At 35.4% G+C, this 23620-nt stretch overlaps 1 protein-coding gene across 10 annotated transcripts in view; it reads right to left on the reverse strand.

The window, feature by feature from the left end:
* The window catches only part of Arb2a (ARB2 cotranscriptional regulator A), a 420978-nt gene that overhangs the window by 363224 nt on the left and 34134 nt on the right, over positions 1-23620 (reverse strand). For 7 of the 10 annotated variants that reach the window (XM_063245345.1, XM_063245343.1, XM_063245337.1 and 4 more), the window contains 3 exons: positions 19008-19131; positions 8534-8635; positions 6703-6803 (listed from right to left, as the gene is read on the reverse strand). In XM_063245345.1, the coding sequence (XP_063101415.1) occupies positions 6703-6803; positions 8534-8635; positions 19008-19113 (309 nt within the window). In that variant the 5' untranslated portion in view covers positions 19114-19131. Of the gene's footprint in view, positions 1-6224; positions 6354-6702; positions 6804-8533; positions 8636-19007; positions 19132-19510; positions 19665-23620 lie in introns of those variants that run through there. The other 3 variants (XM_063245339.1, XM_063245342.1, XM_063245346.1) reach the window with 3 other exon arrangements.

Here is a 23620-nt window from a genome sequence, read left to right on the forward strand (position 1 = left end):
AAAAGAGTTTTCTTTTCAGGTTAGGGCTTGAAATCTAAACTTGTTTCCTTGAAAGTTCTGCAACTAACCATAGCCAATTCTGTTTATTAAAGCAGGCTCTTGGGGAGAAAATTCAAATGTGCACTGTCTTTTGAATCCTCCCCCTGACCAGCAAACAGACAGAGCAGGGTTTCGGTGCTTTTCTGCCCTGCACTTGGTGATATGCTTTCCACAGGTTCTTGCGTAATGGAACAAGAGCTCTTAGTGGAAATAGTAAGTATTAAGTTATTTCCAGAATTTAAATACAAAGGTTTATTTAACTGTGCATAGTTATACAAGAACTTGCATTTTCTAAATTTTATTGATAAAAGTCTGAAGCTTGACTATGAAGGATAAAACTTTTTAATAGATTACTACACATTTATAGTCTCTTCTTAGCAAATAATCTTAATCAACAAAGCTTTCCCAATGTGAAATTTCTAGCTCTTAGAAGAGAACTGAAATAGAAATAATTAAATATTACTTACATTTACAAATAGAAAATTACCATTGTAATTTTCCTTTCTACTAGTAAGAAAATATACACCTTTATGTTTAAATTCCTTACACTGAGAAATTTTCTAATATGCAAAGGCTCAGAATTTATATTAAAAAGTGTATTTGTATCACATTTATTATTCAACAAAATACTATGAGGACACAGAAGCTTTCCCCAAATTATTTAAATGTATATATTTTTATTTTTTTTTTAAATTTTTATTTAAGGAGAAAAGAAAAGAAAGGGAAAAAAAACAGTGAAGGGGTACAAGTTATACAGATTTACAGAATAAAAAAATGCGCAGTAGGAAATCACTAGTTAATGGATTACATATTGCCATCTTAGAAATAATTGTTTAAGTCACAAAATTAAAGCTTGTAGAGTGGACATTCCAACAATGATACTGCAAACAGTTCTGTTCAATGATCCAATAAAACTCTGTGATATCATTTTCTATCTTATACATTTAAATATACATGCAGTTATATAGTTTAGAGCACTTTCTTTTCCTCTCTTTTGTACAGTGACTATTACACATTTTGGGTTTCATTGCTCCCACGGTTCTTGTTGCTTTTTTGGAAGAGAGTAAAACCAAATGTGACATAACAGAACAGAATCGGTCAAGTCAAAAGGGTGGACATAATAGATAATATAAGAACATAATACAAGGTGATCAACAATGGTTACCATAATGCCTCCCGCTATTTCTAATAGAATTGCCTATATCATTAGTTGTAATACAATTGAACAAAACCGTAAAGAATAAAACCGACAAAACCAAAACATTGGAGATATTGTAGGTCTTCAAAAGTAGATAAAAGTCAACGAGAATGGGCGTTATAATGAATCTCATTATCTTCTCAGCTGATGCCTAAACTTTCGAACCTGATACTATCCAGCAAAACAGAATATAGGAACCTCAGTCAAAAACAAGATGGTGAGAGTAATACAGGGCTTCAAATCGAGATAATAGGAAGTCAAAGTGGGTTACTATATTATATCCTGCTATATTTTTCCCTTTAATTAAATGGATAAAAATAAAAAAGTAAATAATGGAGTGGAGATTGAGAAAAAGGAGGGCATAACAGCGAAACAGGGCAGATCAAAACACAACCATTTAAGCAGAATAGTGTTTCACCACCAGCTAATCCTGACCCAAAAATAGTTACCATATTGACTCCCTCCCTGAAGTCCTTGAGTACAACTTCATATACTGTAGCATTAAGTATATCAAAACAATGTAAATCCATTTAAGAGAATGACAGCATTATAGAGTATTTAGAATCGACTAACAGAAAATGAACAATGGTCTCTGTATAATCTCCTTGTCTTTAAAAGGTTTTTTCTTATACTATCGTACATAACAAAATCCAATAAGATACAACCTGTTTAGACCATTGGAGACAGAAGAACAAAAGCTAGATGAGACTTCAAAACAAGATGGTACTAAATCAGCATTACCTATTAAGATGTCATTTTCTCCAAAAAAAAAGCTGTTCCTATCATCCAATCTTCTGTCTCATTTCTGTTGAGCTCTTTTTCTGTCAGTAGCTGTCAGTTTGTCTTCTTCATTTTGTTCTCTGCTCCATTCGTTGTGGCCTCCCCGCCCCTATTTCTGGGTTCTTTGTATTTTTCTTTTTTTAGAATATCCTGCAATACTTTCTGTAGGGTTGAATTGGTGGTTGCAAATTCCCCCAGTTCCTCTTTATCCTGGAAGCACCTCGTGTTTCCATCAATTTCCAGGGACAGTTGTGCAGGATATCTCAATCTTGGCTGTAGATTATTATCTTTCAAAGCTTGAATTATTTCTCCCCATGCTCTTCGTGATTTGATGGTTTGTGAAGAGAAATCTGCTGTAATTCTGATGGGTCTTCCCTTGTAAGTGATCTGTTTCTTGTCTCTTACAGCTTTTAATATTCTGTTCTTGTATTGAATTTCTGGAATTTTTATTATTATATGCCTGGGTGTTTCTCTGTTAGGGTTGTAGGTAGCTGGGGTCCTGTATGCCTCATAAATTTGAGTATCTTTACCTTTTGCTAAATTAGGAAAATTCTCCTGGATTATTTCTGTGAGTAGCTTTTGTAGTTCACTTGTTTGTGTCCCTACTTCTTCTTTTATGTTCTTAATCCTTAAGTTATGGCTCCTCTTATCATCTTCTTGTCTTTGTATTATTGCTGTGTGTTTCTTTGTTATTTTTAAGAAGTTTTTCATTTCATTCTCCCATGTTTCAAGTCTGCCCTCCAATTCAGATAGTCTTTCCTTAGTTTCTTTCAAGCTGTTATGCCAGTCTTGGGTAGACTTCTTAATTTCTTGATAGTCCCTTTGAACCTGCTTCACATACTCAATGCTTTCTCTGTTTTCTCCATCAAGCAATTCTCCCCTCTTTTTCTGTTCTTCCATTCCACCATCCGCTTTTTCCTGGGTGGTGCTTAGCATTTCTCTAACTATTCTGCATACTTCTAGCTTCAGGTCATTGATAACTTCATTCCTGAATTGGTCTATGAGGCTCTCTAAATGGCGCTTAATGTATAATGGTGCAGTGTCCACAATTGCCTGATTCTCAGGATTGGGGGTCGAGGAGCCTTTTTTGTTGCTTCCCTTCCCCATATTTTCTGTTCCTTATAAAATGTAATCTTACACAGGAGGCCCGGCTTCCCTGCCTGCCAGCCACAGCTTGATCAAATTGCGCTGGCTAGTTGTTCCCGCTCACCGCTGCGCCCCAGGGAGTTGCGGAGGAGGCAGCCTACGCGGGAGTCGGTCGCTCCTCCGGGCCACCGTCAGGCTCTGGGATCTGGGTTAGGCCAGCCTAGGGAGTCCGCGAGCAGTGTCCCTCCGGCCAGGCACCTTTCACCAATCCCATCCGAGAGGGAAATGTGCGCCTGCAGTTGCCACCGCGCCCTGCTCTTACAGGACTGCCCGCGCCCAGAAAAACCTCCGCTGGAGTCAAACTGCGGTAGGGAATCAGTTCCTCGCTCACCTCGCCACCAGTCAGCCTTCCTCCCTGGCCGTCGCGTTTCCGACTCCGTTCGCAGATTCCCGTTCCCAAGCCTCTGCGTGTCTCTCCTTGCCGAGCCGCTATGGAGGTAGCCGGGCGCCTGGCGGCGGGAAATCTAAACCACGGTTTCCGATGGCGTTGGGACTCCGTTCGGAGACTCCCGTTCCCAGAGCTCGGCGGTCGCGTCTCTCCTTGCTGAGCCGCTGTGGAGGTAGCCGGCCGCCGGGCGGTGGGAAATCCAAACCGCGGTTTCTAATGGCGCAGAGTCGAGCCTCCACACCGAGATTTTTCTGTTCCTATTTTAGCGCCAGGACTGTATTCCAAGTTGGATTCTCTCAGCCCAGTTTGTTCCTGAGTCAGCAGAGCATATCTCTACTGGTTCGTATCTCCTTAGTCCGCATCATTCCTGGCCTCTGAGCCGAGCCTTTAGAGAGCGTTCAGAAGTTGCTGTTGTCTGTCCGCCATGTTCTCCGTATATATTTTTTTAAAAGTGTAATATCAGATGATTTGTAGCATGAAAGAAATACAGCAAACTAATGCCTTTATTTTACTGACATTTTCTTTTTTAAAAAATTTACTTTCCTACTTTTATTTTAAACCATGCTAAATGGCATTCATCTTTAATGTCACCTCAAATCAATTTTCACACAAGACAAAGTAGGAAAGACAAGGACATGGGAGGAAAGGAAGCTGAGAAGAGAGAATGACTGCGGCAGAGGGGTTGAGGAAAGGCTTCCTGATGTTAACAGCACAGAGCCATGCTCAGAAGGCCAGTGGAGGTGACAGCTTGTGACAAGTCAGAAGGCAGAGGGCAAAACAGTTTCAGATGAAAGAACAAGTGTGAGAGAAGAACAGCAGATGGTAGTTTAATTGAAAGGTGTGGTTCAGAACTGGAAATGAAGGAACATGAAAAGAGATGTCCACCAATGTGTTCAAGCCTACTATAATAAGTTCTAAAAAAACTGAATCGCCATAGTGAGAAGTGTGTCATAATTAGCAAACAGCTAGACCTCATGCAACTTACTCCTAAGATACAGAAAATAAAGTTCAACTTACTACCTTCAACAGTAAAATTAACAATGATAAAGATGTAATGATAATATGTATTATAAACATGAGAATCAAAAGCATTTGGGACAAACACTGTAACAACCAAACCCGTTTCCATCTCCCATCCTTGCATCTTGTGTTGTGGCAAATTTTATGTCAAGAAATTATGTTTAATTTAACCCATATATTTGGAAAGAAAAGGATTGGTACTTGAACCTGACAAGTCCACTCACTGGATAAATGTTGATTTAATGGAACAATAATTTAAGGAACATTTTGTTGAGTTCATATGCTGTCACTTTGGATAATCACTTGAGGCCAACTGGATTATGAATATGAACCTGAATACAAGCACAGCAGGTGGTAATGTAGATAACACACAATATGCCCTCACTATAGAAATAATCATCATTTAATGTGAAAGCTCAAAACACTTTAATTCTCATGGAATAAGGTCCACCAAGAATATATTTGTGACTCTCAATATCTCCAAATAATTAGATATCTGATCCTAGGAAGAAAGCAATCATTTACAAATAGAACGGTCTAACAAGATATACTAGATAAATGTTGATATAGATCAAGTGATAAAATATAAGTGGATAATAAAAAGATGTAGATGCCAAAAAAGGCAAGTTATGTTGGAAGAAGAGCAACATGAAGTGAGCTGGTACAAACACCCTATGGAAGGGATTAAACTACAAGTTCCATGTAAAAAAAAAAACAAACACACACTAGATCTAGTCTAAGGACATTATAGTTTTGTTATTCTATAATTAAAACCCAACCAGTTTGCAGCACATAGTCATTGAGAAATGAGAAGGTTATTTTATTAATGTGCAGCAGAAATTATTCTGGTCATTGAATAAATTTCAGTTATAAACACTAGATAACACTATTAAGAATTGTTAAGGGTCATTGATGCTGAGCTTTTTGCACTGAGTACAAGAAAATAGGTTATCCTACCCTGTCTTACTAAAGATGCTGCCAGAAGATGACACATTCTTGGATCAGAAATAAAAGACTTTCTACATCAGGGACTGCAGGCAGCATGAGCTTCATACATTCATCTGATCTCTTGCCTCTCAAATTCCAAAGAACTGAGGTGGATAGGCCCAGGTGAGCATCAAACACACAGTGATACTATGCTCCAACTAAGGACTTCAACTCAGCAGACCCAGTCTTCTGCAGGGCTGCTAGCAAACCTAGTATTGTTCTTTGTTATCAGGAAGGGAAAGTAGGAGCACTGTAGTTATTATTATTTCCTACTGCCTTGGTAGAAGGCACAATCTCTACTTTTGATGCCTGTTTACTGCACAGATATCCTTGAAGATATAGTCTGAGCAAGTTATCAAAGAATTTTGCCCAGAGACAAGCAGAAATACAAAAGATTATTTAGGCTATTATTTATGCTACCATATATTCTTTATGTCATTATTTAATCAAGTAAGTTATTTTGATTACTAAAACAGTCAAAATGAAAAACATGAAGTGCAGCATATCCAAGTAAAGTAACTGTCTAGATTACCCACTAAACAAAGGTATCCATATGTATTTTGTTAAAAAGAAAAAAATATGATACAGAATAAACCAAATTTTTACCTTTAAGAAAATATGCATCTAAATTACAAGTCAAAGGTAAACAGCCTACATTCAACTTACGTGGTCAACAATCATTTTTCTTCATGCAAATAAGCACGCTAAAGACCACTTTTTTTTCTCTTGGTACATTGGAAGATTCCACCTCTTAAGATATATATATAACATATAATTTGGCATGAATTTGTTTTCCTGTGAAATGATTCACACAAAATTTTAAGGTCACAGAAAGGACATATTTGTATATAACAGAAACTTTTTAAGCTAAGAATATGTTTTTAAAATAGCCACTTAAAAATAATCAAATAAAAATGAATAAATAAATAAATAAAATAGCTAAATACAAAGAAGCAAAAATCTTGTTTATTAGTATACATTTGCAGTAAATATCGATTACATTTATCTAGAGAATTAGTATACATATATAATACATCTAAATTTTTTAATTCCCTTCAAGATATATAAACTGCTACATATTTAGAACATCTATTCTGAGTATTTACAACTGCAAACAAGAAATTAAAAAGTATATATGACATACCTCTCCCAGAGCCTCGTATCTTTTCTGGTTCCATCTGTGCAAATCTTCCCGGTAGTTAAAAACAAATGGTTCCCCAGTTTTTATGTGTCTTAACTGTCCCTCTAGAAAAAAATATTGTAAAGATTAAGAGTATATTTTAAATGATATAGAAACTACAATGAATAATAGCTGTTAAAAATTTAACTGTGTCAGCTTTTTTTCTCTAGATCTTTTCGTCTAATATCAATAAGATGCAAAAGTATACTAGAATAAAAGAATGGTATCTAAATACACAAAAGCTATTGTTCTTCATCACACTAATGTAAAGCAAACTGACAATATTTTAGGGCGTACTACATATGAGAATCTCCACCAAGTATTGTCATGAACATAGTCCCAGTTCTTGAGGAGTTTGGAACTTACCCAAAGAGTAAAAGCATAAATATTAAAAAGCTATGCAACTTTTCAGGAAATTAAACAAACCAGAAGGAACAGGTATTCACACAAAGTTTAGAATAATTTTGGACAAAGGAAGACTCCTATGCACTAGAAAGGTCAAATGGTTTCAATGAACTTTTTCAAGTAGGCATCAATACATGAGTAAGACATCAAAAGGAAATGAGAAAGAGGCAGTAAGCTAACACAGGCTGACTGTGAAACCAGACCCACTGAAATAGGCCCTTTCCACTGACGGATAGAACCCGTTGGCCTGGAGAAGTCAAGGTCTGTTATGTGAAGCTGACAGGTTACTGCACAAATGCTGGTGAGCATTTTGGTTAAGATATTTTGGCTCTATATGCCAAAGAATGAAAGTACTTCTGTGTTGATATTAGAGAAATATCCTTCATACATCAAAGACTGTTGTTTATCATGAGTAATACTGAACTAGTCAAGGAACTCTTATCATAGCAAATACTGATCTGTATTTACTAAGAGCTTTACTTAGCATATTTTGAGGAGAGAAAATGATCCATCTGTCATTTTCCCTTCCCCCAAAATATTCTCCTGACAATCAGGACAAAAACAGACCATAGGCAAATTGCTTTAACCTTTCCTCAGCCTCAGGCAACAAAATATTAGTACTTATACGTGCATAACACAATTTTTATAAAAAAATTAAAATATATTTAAAAAGAACAAAATTTCTATTATCTCTGTTTAAACTCATTTAACTTTCTAGTACACAGAGATCACAGCCCTGGCACCTTTAACTGATACTGTAAAGGGACATCCAAAATACAATGAGAGATCACCACTTCAGTTGATGTAGAACAGCAGCAACAAACAGAAAAAAACTACACCTCAGGGGCTACCTACCCACTAATAACATTACCCTTCAAGTATAACAGTGTATTATTAACCCAACGAATCATAATTCTTTGTTCCAGAAACATATCTGCAATTACAATACGTTCTTCCAGATGGCAAGTATAAAGATTGCTTTATTCAGAACTTAATGAATTTGAAGACAAGGTTATTGCCTGAAAAACGTGGAAAATTGAGTAATTTCTTTTAAAAAAAAACTGTCACAAATAATTGCCAGCCATTTCACTTTAAATAGCATGTGAAGTAGTAGCATCTTTCTATCTTTCTGTATCATTTAATTAGGAGTTCAGCTGTGTATCAGGTTACTGAATACTCAAGGTTGAAAGGCATAAACTCGATCAAATTCATGTCCATCAGTTTATGTGAGCTGACAACTACAGAAAATTGTTACTCGGTTCTCAGACTTCTGTGAAGGATTTCATCGCACAAAGTATTATTATTGGCCTTTAGAAGTAGCAAACAGTGTCTACCTTAGCATCCTTTTAACACTGGTAAACACATCTTGCATATAATACATGTCACTTACTTTCATTAAAAGCATATTCAAATCCTTCCAGGGTATCAGGAAAATCAAGAGGTGGTTCATCTTTTTTCATTAGTTCATCCAAGTCTATCCTAGATAACAAATCTAGAAAAAAATGAAATTTACTTATACTCATTTTCACAGTTAACAACAAAGTATATATCTTAAAATATTTTAAGTATTATTTTATTAGATTATCTTCACATTATTTTATTAAGTTCCCCAAATGCTGCACTATGATCAAGAACTGTATTAACATAAGTATCAAAATCCTAATTTTCAAAACTATCACAAATCAGTCTTTAAAGTCCTATAATATATTATTGCCTTCTTCCTTTCAAAATAAACAACTATTAACTGGTATCTTATTAACCTTATTTTATATTGTAAAATTCTCAGACATAAACATGACTTTTTGAAAATCATTAACTTTATATGCCAATGAAATTTTGTTTATTAATGACAGAACTTACAGATCCAAACAGTGATATTACATTACAATAGAGGTGAAGAAGAAAACAAAACATGCTAGCTGGAAGAAATTAGCTGACACAAAACAGTTTCTATTCTTCACATCATTTGATTCCACACAATCAAAAGAATCAACAAGTTTTTTCTTTAAAATAAGTAAAATTTCCAAATTTTATTTTGAAATAAGTTTAGAATTATGGATATGCCAAAAGACAGTACAGGGTGTCCACCCTTTACTCAGTTTCCCCCAATGTTAACATTTTATATCACCATGGTATGTTTGTCAATAGGAAGAAAGCAGCCTTGGTGAATCACTTCCAACTTAAGTGAAGAGCAGCCATTACTCACACTTCCCCTTCCTCTACTCTACTGTCCATTTTCTGTTCCAGTGTTCCACTCACATTACCATACTGCATGTAGATATCATTTCTCCTCTGTGACAGAGAGTTCTCATACTTTCCTTCTTTGCCATGACCTTCACAGTTCTAAGGAATACTGGTTAGGTAGTTTTAGCATGACCCTCAACTTGGCAGTTTCTGTTATTTTCTCATGGATGCTTTTTCTTTCTCTAGTCTTAGATTTATAAGTTTGTTTTTTTTTTTTTAAAGCTGAGGTGAACTGCAATTAGAACATCATGTCAAGAGGTATGTGATACACACAGAACACATGAACCATTGTCATTTAGTTGACATAGTATTGCCCAGGCTTCTCCATTACCATTTCCATTTCCAGTCTTTAAAAGTGACAAAGTCTGGTCCACTCTCAAGAAAAGAGGGGTGGAATTAGACTTTGCTTTCTGAAGTACGGAACATTTACATATTTTATTTGTAATTCTTTTGCATGGAACACTTGTTTTGTTCCATTTACACAATTACTGATTTATTTATAATGAGTATAAATTCATAAATATGTAACATTTTAAGTAACAATCAAATATTTCTTTTTTACTTTAAAGAAAAAGCAATGGTACAAAATTTCAATGTAAGATTGTAGGAGAATAACAACACTGCATATTGTTATCTTCTCAAATATTACTTTATTTTGTTTCGCAAATTCCTCCTGTCATGACCATTATAGGCTCATTCAGTTATTTTCTGTGTCTCCTTTGACATAATCTTATCTCTAGATTCATCTTGTATCTTCCCCACTCCAGACCCAGAATCAAGTATTTGATCTCATTCAGGATCATATTAGGAAGAGACACTGTGTACTATCACAGAACCATTTCCAAGATGAAAAACTGAAGTTCAAAGGTGTTCAATTATAAAATGTGTGCAATTATTTTTGTCAAATCAAGAAAAGGTAAAACTCTTAGTTTCTGCATTTTAACTCGAGTTCCTGAGGGCAAAAGCTTCTAGAATTTATTAAAAGACAAACCAGTCCCTTTTATATCAAAAAAGTATCACAAAAGTAACAATATATTTGTCTCTCACTTACAAACATGTAACAAATCCATCTGTATTGTACATCACCAAAAATGCTACATAAAAAGGTATTTTTCTACCTCTTTATAGAGCACAAAGGTAAGTCACCTAAAATTTCATTTTAAAAAGCATTGTTTAGTAGTTTTCAAATACCTAACTAACTAAACATCAGCTTACAAAAACATATGCCATTTTCAACATAAAAAATGCTTACAAACTCTAGTATAACAGAAATGTCACACAATAGTCACAATGTTTTTTTAAATTTTAGTTTAAAGAGAATAAAACCAGACAAAATAAAACAGAATAAAATCAATCAAAACAAAACAATGAAAGTGATACAGAACTTCAAGATAGTAAGAAATCAACAATGGCTACCATGATATATCTTATCTTCAAAATAGCTGCCCATATATCAGACATAATAAAATCAAACAAAACAGAATAAAACCAAATCAAACCAAACAATGAAAATGATACAGGTCTTCAAAACAAGATAATAGGAAATCATTGATAGTTACTATAATGCCTCTTGTTATTTTCAACAAAAGTTTCTGATTTCCAGAAACATCAAATACAGGCATGTGAAATTAGCCAAACAATATAAGAACTAAGTTTTTTCTTTATTTCAGTTGTTATCTTTTCAGAAATTTCTACTATGTCTATGTCTCCTAGATTTTTTCTGTGTGGACTAGGGGCCTGAGATTGTATTTTGCTCCTTCGTCTTCACATTTTCCTGGGTTCCTCCAAATCAGTGCATTGCTGCATCCCAGGTGCTTCCTGCATGGGCTGCCAGTCCCTCAGTGTAGTAGACTGGACTAGGCACCAGGGTTCCTCTGATCCTGGGTTCCTGGAGTGGAGTGCTTCATTGCCTCGGGGCACAGTTTCTTCTCTGGGCTGGCATGGGGCTTGCTGGATCTCTCCTGGCCATAAGCACATAACCGCCACACTGGGTTTTAAAAGGAACTTATGCTGACAGTTCCTCATCCACTAGTACAGGTCTCAAAACCAGGTAAATATTTTCAAAATAAAGACAGAAATGTAAAATTTGGCTTGGAATGCCTAAAAGATTCTCACTGGCCTCCTTCCAATGAACTGATGTTCTGGGGCAAAACTAGATCCCTTCACTCCACAGTTGAATCAGACACACAGAAACTCTCCAATACATGAGCAGATGTGTTGTATCTAATAAGCATTTTCTGTTTCTATCAGCTTAGACCAAGAAATGCAGCATTTCATTTACGTATCTCTTTAAAGATTTCAATGCATTTACATTGTTTCATCACTTGATCATCACAACCCTATGAAATAATAAGAATTATCATACACTGTCATTCAGACAAGGAAATGAACTCAAGAGACATAAGATGGCTTGTCTGAAATTACAGCTTGCCATTAAGTAGGTTCAATAAAATATATTTCCTAAAACCTAACCTATATGTCCTTCAGTCACATACCAATTTTACATGCTCTATAATATATATATATATAATACCTTATAATATTGTCTCTCATTATAAAAAGTAAACAATTATAATTTCCAAGTGTTCTTTCTTTGCTCAAAATATTTCTCGGCATGATAAAATGAATAAAAAGATATTCCTCAAATCTCTGTCAGCCAGAGAACCTCACACAGATATTTTTTTCATTGGCATTCAGAAGACATATAGAAAGGAACTATAAAAAAAATTACTTCTCTTATTTTAGAAAAGGAATACTGTAAAGTTGCATTTTACTCTGAAACTGGGTTCCAAAATCAATGGATTATTCAAGCAGCAAGTATAATGAACGATTTCCATTGAAGATTCCTTCAGCCCTCTAAAATATATAGTAGACTTGAATCCACATAACCTAAATACAGTACTCATCAAAAGTGACATTTTTTCACTAAAATATGGTTCTGATAATTAAAATGAGCCGCCAACTAGAATTATAAATCTCAACCACACACAATTAAGTACATACAAATATTCTTCCATACTCAAAAGAACTGAGTAAGACTTAAAGAAATATTTTTAAAATAGTATTCAGAATAGAATTATTTACAATTGTCAAAAGGTAGAAGCAACCAACTATATATCAATAGACGAATGGTGTAATACTTAAGTCCACAAGGCCTTTCCTGGGTTACACAATTAAACTAACTGGGGAAAGCATAACCTTTTCCAGTGTGCACAGCCTTACCCAGTCAAATGAAGGCCTGAATCGAACAAAAATGCTGAGTGCAGCAGAATTCATTCCCTGCCTGCCTTTGAGTGGGTCACTCATTTTCTCCAGTGTTGAGGCGAGCTCTGGAATTAATGACACTGGCTGTCTTCAGGCTTTTGGACTTGGACTGGATCCGCCATCCACCAGACAAGGTCTGAGGAGGTTCCTAAAGCTGTTACAAAGAACTTAACCTAGCTACCCATGGATAGGTCTACAAGTTCAGGGACTCCCATCTTGGAAAAAGAATAGTAGGATTAGTCAGCAAAAGACAGATATTTAAGCACACACTCAAAGAAAACAAAGGAGTGGCCTTTAAGAGAGAATGGGGTATTATTTCCTAGAATGGGAACATCTATGCTTCTCTTACAGGGCTGCAAACCGCAGAAAACGGAGGCCCAACCCTAGAAGGGTTCTAACTCATTTAAAGGTATCGGCCCAGTTTAACTTTTTTCTAAGACATGTAATGTAGACATTTCTTGGATTTGCTAAATCTTTTCCTTTATCTTAGGATCAGGTTTCTGCTCTTCTTTCTCAATTACACCACCTAATGGACTTCAGGTGTTCCTGAGGAACCTTGGATGTGACGGATCTTGAAGAAAAGGAGCCTAAATTTAACCAAGCCATGGCTTATATGGGTCATCTTAGGTGACCTTGCCTATGTCTCAGAAGTTACAGTCTTACTAAAAGTACAATTTTTAGTTATGATTTCCTCATCTCTTTTCTGCCTATCTATTATTTTTTCTATCCTACTTCAGAACTATTACTGTCAGCTTTCATGGTTCTTCAGCTTGCTGACAACAGACCTTGGGATGTTTCAGCACTGATTATCACATAAGCCATTTTTTTATAATGACCTCTCCATATATACATAGGCATAATTAGTTCTGTTTCACTGAAGAATCTTGGCTTACATCAATGGAAGAACAAAATATGGCATATATACCCAATGAAATATTGTTCCTCTTTTAAAAGGAAGAGCATTCTGATGCTACATGGATTTACCTAGACAAGATGTGAAGTGAAAAAAGCTCACAGAAAGACAAGTATCACTGTATAATTCCACATGTGTGAGGTACCCAGGATAATGGAGACAAGCGGTAGAATAGTAGTTTCCAAAGCACAGGCAAGAGAGGGAATATGGAGTTCTTGCTTAGTGGGTAGAGTTTCACTTTTGCAAGTTAGAAAAAATTCTACACATAAATGGTGGTGGTGCTTACACAATGATGAGGACATACTTAATGCCACAGAATCAAATCATTACAAACAGGTAAAGTGGTGAATTTCATATCTTATATATTTCACTACAAGAAACAAAATAGTATTTTAATTATTTATTAAAACTTTATTAGGTATATGAGAATTTTTCTTTTTTTTTTTGGTACTGGGGATCAAACTCTTAACCTCATGCTTGTCAGGTAGGTGCTTGTGCCACTGAGCTAAACCTCTGACCCCACTATGTGGGAATTTCAGTCATTACTAGTATGTACATCTGGCCAATCTAGAACGGGAACTAGATTCTTTCCACTCTCTTCAAAATAGAAAATAGGATAGGGTATGTGAGATAAGAGTTTTCAGAAGCTGCACAAAAGATAGCCAAAATTGTGTCTACTGAAACACAAGATTAAAAAAAAACTTTGATTTGGACAGTGCTATCTAACAACAGAATTATACAAAATAAAGACCAGAGGGAAAAATTTATAATTTCAAAAATAAAATAAGAATTTAATGACAGAGGCAACGTTAAGTGCTCTAAAATAATATAAATGGGTTAAGATTAAAACATTTTTAAAAATCAATGTCAGAAAGGGCACTGGAAATTAAAAGAAAGAAATTTAATATTTTTCCTAATATGATAAAAACTATAAGATCTCAAATCAGAGCAAAAAAAGACTAAGACAATGATACAGACACACCTCATAGGTAAATTTCTGAAAACAAATGATTAAGAGTTTTAGAAGCAGACAGAAAAGTACATGATCAGAAACTAAAAACAAAGATAAGCTTGACAGAATACTTCTGAAACAAAAACCTGAAGAAAATGGAGTATCATTTTTAAACTAACAAAAAGAAGGAGGAGGAGGAAGAAGAAAAAGAGAAGGGGAAAAGGAAGAAAAACTTAGACTTCTACAACAAACAAAAGCACTTTTAAAAACAAGGAGAAATAAAAGTTTTCTCTGACATACAAAAGCTAAGAGAATGTATTGCCACCACACCCTCAGCCTGTACAACAAGGAAGGTCTTCATATATAACCAAGTTACATTAAACAGAATGTGAATGTACACAAGCAGAGAAATGTCACCAGATACAGTCCAACAAGGCCCCTCAAAGAGAAGAGATAGAGAGACAGACCTCAATTCACCCAGTCCATGGATTTGTTTGTAAGTTCACTGATACCGGTCACTGAAAAGATTTTCAGGATGCTCACTGAGAGGCATAGGAAAGTTCACTATGAAGAAAGCAGTCCACTCTCAGAAAGCAGTATGGGCTTTCATAAAGCAGGATGTATTATGTTCTGTAGTTGGAGATTTTTATGTGGTCTTGGGGTGTCATCAAGATGGCTGAGCTAGGATGAATAACCCCACTACCCATCAGACTACCCATCTGGTGGGTTAGGTTAGAATGCAAACCACATTTACATGTGTTTGAAATTTACAGATATGCTACCCATTTAAAGTGCTTCCCTGAGGATGAAAAGCCTGTAATGGAAAAGCACAGATTCAATTTACAAGTGAAATGGAGCACTAGATGAAATCTAGGATTATGGTATCTTTAAGATCCTTAGGATTTTTTTTTTTTTTAAATTTCTTACAGGGAAAAACAGCATTATAACTTTATATCCCGAAGCTGTGGAATTTCTAAAAATAATAGTTTCTCTTTGTACCTGTCTTCATTTCTTATATCTAGATCAGAAATACGTTACCAAAAATGGTGCTAAATAACAGTATTTATTTCTCATTGTTTAATCTCTTTGATGAAACAAGAGCTATCACGACTGTATTGCCATTAAGAAAATAAAAGCAGTAATACCAACAAATATGCACATAAATACAACTAATTAGGTAAAATAAAATCCATAAAAACTCTAAGTTACCAAAACTCATCCAGCATAAAATAAAAAACATAAAGTCTTAAAACTTTTAAAATTGTACCAAAAATAAATTTTGAGATCAGAGTTTCACTGGAGAAATCTACCAGATATTTTTTTTAAAAGTTAGCACCAATTTTATACAATATATTCCAGGAAAAAAAAAAGTAGATTTTTTAAATCGTGTTAAAAGGGCAGCTATCCTGACAACGATCCTAGACAAAGACACAAGACAACACACACAAAAAATTGCACCTCAATATCTCTTACTAATCTCAATACAAAACCTCAGCAAAAAATTTCCAGAACAAGCAATATATAAAAGAAGTATAAGTCAAGACTGTGATTTAGCTCAGCAGCATAAGCTCCTACTTCGCAAGTGCTAGGTCATGAGTTTGATCCCCAGTACCAAAAAAAAAAAAAAAAAGAAGAAGTATAAGTCAAACTAAACAGGATTCACTAAAAAATCAAAATGTATGGGGCTGGGGATTTAGCTCAGCAGCATAAGTGCCTGCCTGGCAAGTGCAAGGTTGTGAGTTCAATTCCCAGTACCAAAAAAAAAAAAAAAAAAATCAAAATGTAGTACACCACACTAGACTAAAACAAAACAAAACATGATAATCAGTCGGTCTGGAAAAAGCATTTGACAACTCACTCACAATTAAAAACTTCCAACCAACAAGGAATAAAGGGATTTCTTCAATTTGATAAAGAATATCTTAAAAAACATAATAACCTAATAGAAAAAGACAATTCTTTCCCCTGAAGGTCAGGAATAACAAGGAATATCAGTTCTCACTATTTTTAGTCAACATGGTATTAAAAGCTATACTAAATACAACAGTCAAAAAGGGAAATAAAGGTATAAAATCAAATGAGAAGAAACAGTACTGCACAATGTACAAATGACATTCCTGTCCATATAGAAAATCTGAACAAATCTATCAAAATGACTCCTAGAACAAGTTGGTAATTATATCCATAAACATTTAATATTCATGGGAAAATACATTTTAAAAAAATAGCACCATTTACAATTATTACAAAAACGTACAACACTTAAGGCTATATATGTTACTATATATATATACACACACATCTGTATAGGATTTATTGTTGAAAAAAATTACAAAATGCTGATGAAAGAAATCAAGGGTCTAAATAAACAAAAGACATACAATGTACATAGACTGAAGGCTAGATAAAGAAATTTTATCAGCTTCACAAATTTAGCTATAGGTCTAAATACAATTCCTATCAAAATCTGAGTAAAATTTTTGAAGATATGGAGAAAGTTATTCTAAATATACACACAAAGTTAAAAGACCTAGAATAGCTAGACAATATTAAAAAATAATACAGTGGGAAGAATAATTCTGCTCAGTGTTAACTTACTACAGTACATAGCCACTGTAAGTAAAGAATATGGTAGACACTTAGATCCACAGCACAGGCCAAGGAATTTAGCTCAGTGGCATAAGCACCTGCCTGGCAAGTGCAAGGTAGTGAGTTTGATCCCTAGTATAGGAAAGAAAGAAAAAGAAACAGAGAGAAAGAGATAGAAATAGAGAACCCCAATAGATCTCCCTAAACATACTCAATTGACTTTTTGACAAAGATGAAAAGAGTAACTCAAAGATGAAAAAAGTCTTTTTCACTTACTATGTGACCAAGCAATCAGATTCTTGGGCCTTTAACCTAAGATATGAAAACTTCAATTCACATAGAAACTTATGCATGAATGCACATGGTTAAACAAACAGGTACATCCATCCAAGGAAATATTACTTATCAATAAGAACAGCTCACACTTGCAACACCTTGGACGAAAGTCACATACATTATAATTTCATTTACCTGACATCCCTGTTATATTTTAGATCTGTGATGTTCTCCCAAAAACCTCATGTGTCTGAAAGGCAAGTGGATTATGAAGGCACCATACCTGACTTGCTGTTAGGTGAGTCACTACAGGTATGACCAGGAAGGGCCTATCTTAGCCTCTGGCTCCACCCTTCTCTCTGAGGGTCCCAGCCACCACAATGTAAGAAGTTTTTCCCCTGCCCTAGCCTGCCTACCATGCCATTTGTGCCTTGGTGCCAAAGACCATGGACCAGAAACACTGAGCCCAAGTAAAACTGTCCTCCTTTCAGTTATGAGTGTCAGGTATTTTGTCCCAATGAAAATGAAAGTGACTACAACAGTACTTTTCAAAATTTATGGTTTTAATTGCCCCTGTAAGAATTGGTGCCCTTTACAACATGACTGCACCATAAATGATCCACCCCTACGGGTGGGACTGCTGCTGTTATAAAAGGGTAAATGTGGTCCTTCACTTTTTTTTTTTTTTTTTTTTTTGGTTCCTTGGATCAAACTCAGCACTTCATGCTCGCCAGCCAGAAGCTTATGCTGCTGAACTAAATCCCCAGCACCTATGTAGTCCCCTTTTTGTTTCTTGGTCATTCTACCTTCAATCACAGGATGGTACAGCACAAAAGCCCCTGCAGATGCCAGCACATTAATAATGGAGTTTACAGCCTCCAGAATTGTGAGTCAATAAATTGCTGTTTATTATAAAATACCCAGTCTGTTGCTTTCTGGCAAAGCTGTACAAAATACACTACCGTAATTGGCATATGAACATTCAGAAGACCTGTAAAACATTTTCTACAACCAAATGAAGTAACTTTAAGACTTCACAAAGGGAAGATAATTTGATCTTGGATAAGTTATTAGACAGACTAAATATATTACAATGAAGAAACTTTACAGATTAACAATTGATACTTATTTTAATAGTAAAATTATAATATATAGCAAATTTTTTAATAAAATCTTTGTAACTCAAAGGTTCCCTAACATTGGGAAGGTTCCTTGTGAAGCACTAACATGGCCCTGTCATAAAGCAACCCTAGTATCAATGTCACAAAGACAGGCAACAGGGACAGTCAGATCATTACCCTAACCCAGTATGACAGTCCAATCAACAAAGGTATGGTAAGGGCACTAATCTTGATTCAAAAAACTTAAGTTAGTTTTACCATTAAACACATGACCTTGAATAAGAAAGCACCAAGAGTTCTTATAGCTATAAAAGTACAGGAGTCTACTATTTATTTTCGAAGTATATATGACATCTGATACTGTAATACATGTGAGGGATGCAAATAATTACAAATAGCTTAGGTACTCATACTTTCAAATCAAAATGAATATAGTCACCTAAATACTCCTACATCTTCTCTAGGCACAATGAAAATTACTTGAAAAAACAAATTAAGTATGTACCTTTCAGTGCTGTGGTCTTTTCTTTTTCATCTGGACCTCCCTGGTGGATATGAGCCATGTCTATCCAAATTGGCAACAAAATTAAAGAACTCAAGGAAATAGACATCAATCTTCAGAAGACAGTCTAGAATGAATGAAAGCAATAAATTAAGCTCTATTCAAACCCTACCTACTCCCTGAAAACTTCCCAGATCCTCCCAGGGGAAAAGGATTAGCATCTAGCTCAGGTGCCACTTCACTCTGTTTGTGCTACCCACAATACATCCTGTTGTCTGCTCTGTGTTACAGTTAGGTACGGATTCATCTCATTCAGTTAATAGCTTAGAAGCTCCAGAAATAGTTATCACATTTGTGTCACAATTAAAACTTTCGTGTGATGGGCCAGGGATTTAGCTTAGTGACATAAGTGCCTGCCTTGCAAGCACGAGGTCGTCAGTTCAATCCCCAGTACCAAAAAAAAAAAAAAACCTTTCTTGTGACAAGGCAGGATACTTTAAACCTACCAATATCTATATGTTGGTTGAAGTAAACTTAGCCAAACTTTCTAGTTTTCATTACTTATCAGCTATTGCTTTTTAAAAACATTTTCAGGTAAACTCAAAATTTTGAAATTTCTTTCAAAGTAAATGCCACTGAAGTATTTTCCATTTACACAGTCTCTCTCCTGGAACATGAAGACAGCAGAAAAACAAGTTATTCAAAACTATAAATTCAACATAAGTAAAAATGTGTTTCTGAAGCAGGGGACTTAGTTCAGTGGCCTAAGTGCCTGCTTGGCAAGCACAAGATCGTGAGTTCAATCCCCAATACCAAAAAAAAAAAAAAAGTGTTTCTATTCCTTAGAGAAAATCTGTGTTATGGGATAGATTATATGGAAAAGTGAGAACAACCAACTGTCACTGCCAATGCAGTAGCTTACTTATCAATTGAAATCAAACTTCCAAACAGTCACAAGTAAAATATATCAGACCTAAAGTGATAATTACAATACGGTTATAACAAAACAGTATTTATATGTAGATATAATGCTTATATCTACATCTAGGAATTGGTCTGAACCAGCAAATCTCACAAGTTTATGCACAAGATTCACTAGAAACTTGTATATAACATCCTGTAGCACATACAAGAAATGTGTGTATAATACTAGATATACATCTACAGTGAGATGCTCATCATTTTTACTTTATCCCTCTGCTAAATCAGTATTTCTTCCAACTATAAACTTTAAAGTCAGTTTGTATCGGTGCTAACTTATCTGGTAACTAAATGGAATAATTTATATAATTAGTTCATTTTTGCTGTTTTAACAAAGGCAAAATTATAAATATATTTTTGCTGCTAAAGTAATCTTCAAGATTCACTTTGTAAAGAATCATTTTCATGATTCCCAAGATTAAATATTAATATTCATTATTCTAATTTGATGAGAAAGCATAAAATTCACAAAGCAGTTCACCAAACTAGTGATACATAAGTTAGATTACTAATTACTGTATGTGACTCTAAACCTTATAATAACAGATGCAAAATAAACATGAAGCAAAAGCAATTTGACTATTGCACTCTTATATACTGTATCAGAGTTGTACTTGAGTTATTTTCCATGGCTGTGGCACAGCTGGTGAATCTAAATCAGGAATATTACAAATTTTCAAATTACTTTTCCTAATAAAAATTCAGAGTTATAACCTGCATGACCACAGATAAACACTACTGAAAATGCAGCCAGGAAGACATTTGGTACATTTGATATATATTAATATGTGCACTCGACATAGTTTATTTGGCATTATCTGATGGAGGCTAGGTATAGGGAATAAAGTGGCGGAAGGTTTTTACTGATGTGAATTGGGACATAGTTGACATGTTGTATACTTCATGATAACCACAGCTGTTTAAATATGGTTTCCTGGAAATGGTTATAGTACAAACTAGATTCAAAACATCTCCGTTTGCGATTTCATTCTGTGAACTACACAAAGCAATTATCATATCTTTTTCCTTCCTACGATTCCAACAGAGAATCTACTATATATAAAGCTATAAATAACTTGTCACATGTAATCTTTATCCAGTCAGCATTTCAAAACATGAAACCGAAAAATATTTATTTGCCGTTTGCTCAAAATGTGGCATAAGCACTTATAAAATGTACAGAAAAATACACAGAAGCCTTATTTTTTCACATTTGTTTTTATGCAGGTATTAAATATAAACTAGATGCAAGAGATTTTGCAAAAGAAGTCTTTTCTGCCTCACATGCTGACTGCATTCATGAGAGCACAAAATTTGCCACAAAACAAATAAAATTGAGTTTATTCTCTGAGACCCTAGGGACTGGTCTAGTTCTAGTCTGGTTACAAAGAATCTATGCTCATAAATTGAGCTCTGGAAATTAAGTTCAAAATAGCCTACTTGCAATTGAATGTACAGTCAAGTGAAATTGGTACCAGACATTTATGAGGAACCAAAAACATCCATGCTAATTATAGTTAAAATTATCCACGTTGTTCATCAGTAAAGGGTACTTCAAACTTAGATTGAACAGCACACGATTCTAAGGCAGTTGGCTACGTGTGTATGGGTGGGGCGGGGTTTGCATGTGTGTGTTTGCATGTGTTTGTGTGTGTTTGCATGTGTTTGTGTGTGTTTGCATGTGCGTGTACACAAATATGGGCACTGGGAAAGGTTAGAGAGCAAAGGCATCAGAGTGAAGCTTATACAGAAGCAAAGTCCAGCATAAAATGAGCCCTGGTGCATAGAAAACAGTAGCTTCTAAACAGAATGAAAACACATTCAGATCACAGTTTTTGTTCGTGCTAGGCACACCAAGTACTAATCCAAGGATATATAAAATAATTTCTTAGCTTCCCAAGAAACATGATATAGTAAATCTAGAATGAGATCTAGGTTTTTAATCTTAGTTCTACCACACAGTAGCTAAATGATCTCAACAAAGTCACAATTTTGTAAAGGAATAATCACAATAATAGCAATTAGCTTTTTGGTGCTATTATTAAGATAAAATGAAAGAAAAAATATACTATCATATAAAATTATTTTGCAAACTATAGTTCCCTTTACCAACACTATAAAATCAGGTACAGCAGTGTACCAAGCACTCAAAATTTAAGAAGGATACTAAAAGTCAGTCAAATTTCCAGAAACAAACTTCTGCTATGCATCACTCAGATATATTTTGCAAACAAATAATGAGATATTATAAATATCCTTTGAGTTGACTTGAGTTTCCAAGACTATACTGAAACAAAAAAAAAACTGTAAAAGAATTAGAATTCAAAGACCTAATGTCACGAAGATGGCGGATCGGTAAGCAGCAGCATACAGAGGCTCCCTGAGAGAGACAACTCAGATGCCAGAATAAAACATCCTGGAGCGGTCCAGACAGAGGAAGACAGACCCTCTAGACCAGGAAGAAACTAAAGGGAAAAGAGCTAGTCAAACACGCAGTCCCAGGGCTACCATTGGAGCAGCTAAGATTAGCAGCCGTGGCATTCTCACCAGAGCTCCCGAACTCGCACCACCGCGACTTGCCAGAGGTGTCCAAACTTGCGCTGCTGCGACTCGCTGCGACTTGCTGGAACTGCGGTCGCGCTTAAGTCAGAGATTGAAAAGCCCAATGGAGAACAGAGCCAGGGTGGAGACCTGCATTAACTTGTGGTGAGTGCAAGGAATAAGACCCTCTCATGGGAAAGGGAAGACCAACTGGATAACATGTTGGAACTGGGCAGGATGGGCAAGAAAAAGGAACAGCAGTGACTTCATTTGGTTGCCCCCTCTCCAGAGCAGATTGGTGGGATCTGCTTGGCCTGGGTCACGCCCCAATAAGTTGTTTCAAACCAATTCAGTACACGTGGCACACACTAACATGGTGAAGGGCCCCACAAGCTGACTGGCTTGGAGGAGAGGGGCCAGCATATGCCACCCCTGCTTGTACCTCAATGACCAACAGCAAACTGGAGAGGGCAGAAATCCCCAGCCAGCGCACTTCAGAAGAACCATAACCAACAAGGAAAGCAGCTGGGATCTCCACTATACACCCGTATGGAAAAAACCAAAAACATGACAAGAGAAATCGGTAAGAAAAAGCCCCAGGTCCCCAACCCTGAGATAATTGATCCAGGAGAGGTAAATACAAGAGATTGAGGGCAGCAAGCATGCAATATCAGACACGGCATCAGTGGACATAAAGAGTTTATCTTCGGGACCTCATAAACAAGCTCAAAATGAAATATTAATTCAAGTAAAGCAAGATATAAGTAGATTAATAAAAGAAATGCTAGCACCTCAGAAGAAGACACAGATGGAAGAATGGAGGAACACAAAAAAATGAAAGAAACATTCGATGAAGAATATAAAGAAAACCTAGAATACATGAAGCAGATTCAAAGAGATTACCAGGAAATTAAAAACTCCATTGAAAGCTGGCAAAACTTAAGAAACTAAGGACAATCAAAATTTGAAGACAGGTTTGCAATGTGTGATTTTGAAAGGAAAGATCTCTTAAAAATAACAAGGAAACAGGAATTAACAATACAAAGGCTAGATGACAAGAGGGGCTAAAACGTAAGAATAAAACTATGAATGAA

This window comes from Cavia porcellus, unplaced genomic scaffold (genome assembly GCF_034190915.1).
Source record: "Cavia porcellus strain 051 isolate PalLab524CR breed Dunkin Hartley unplaced genomic scaffold, mCavPor4.1 scaffold_2, whole genome shotgun sequence".
Taxonomy (NCBI): domain Eukaryota; kingdom Metazoa; phylum Chordata; class Mammalia; order Rodentia; family Caviidae; genus Cavia; species Cavia porcellus.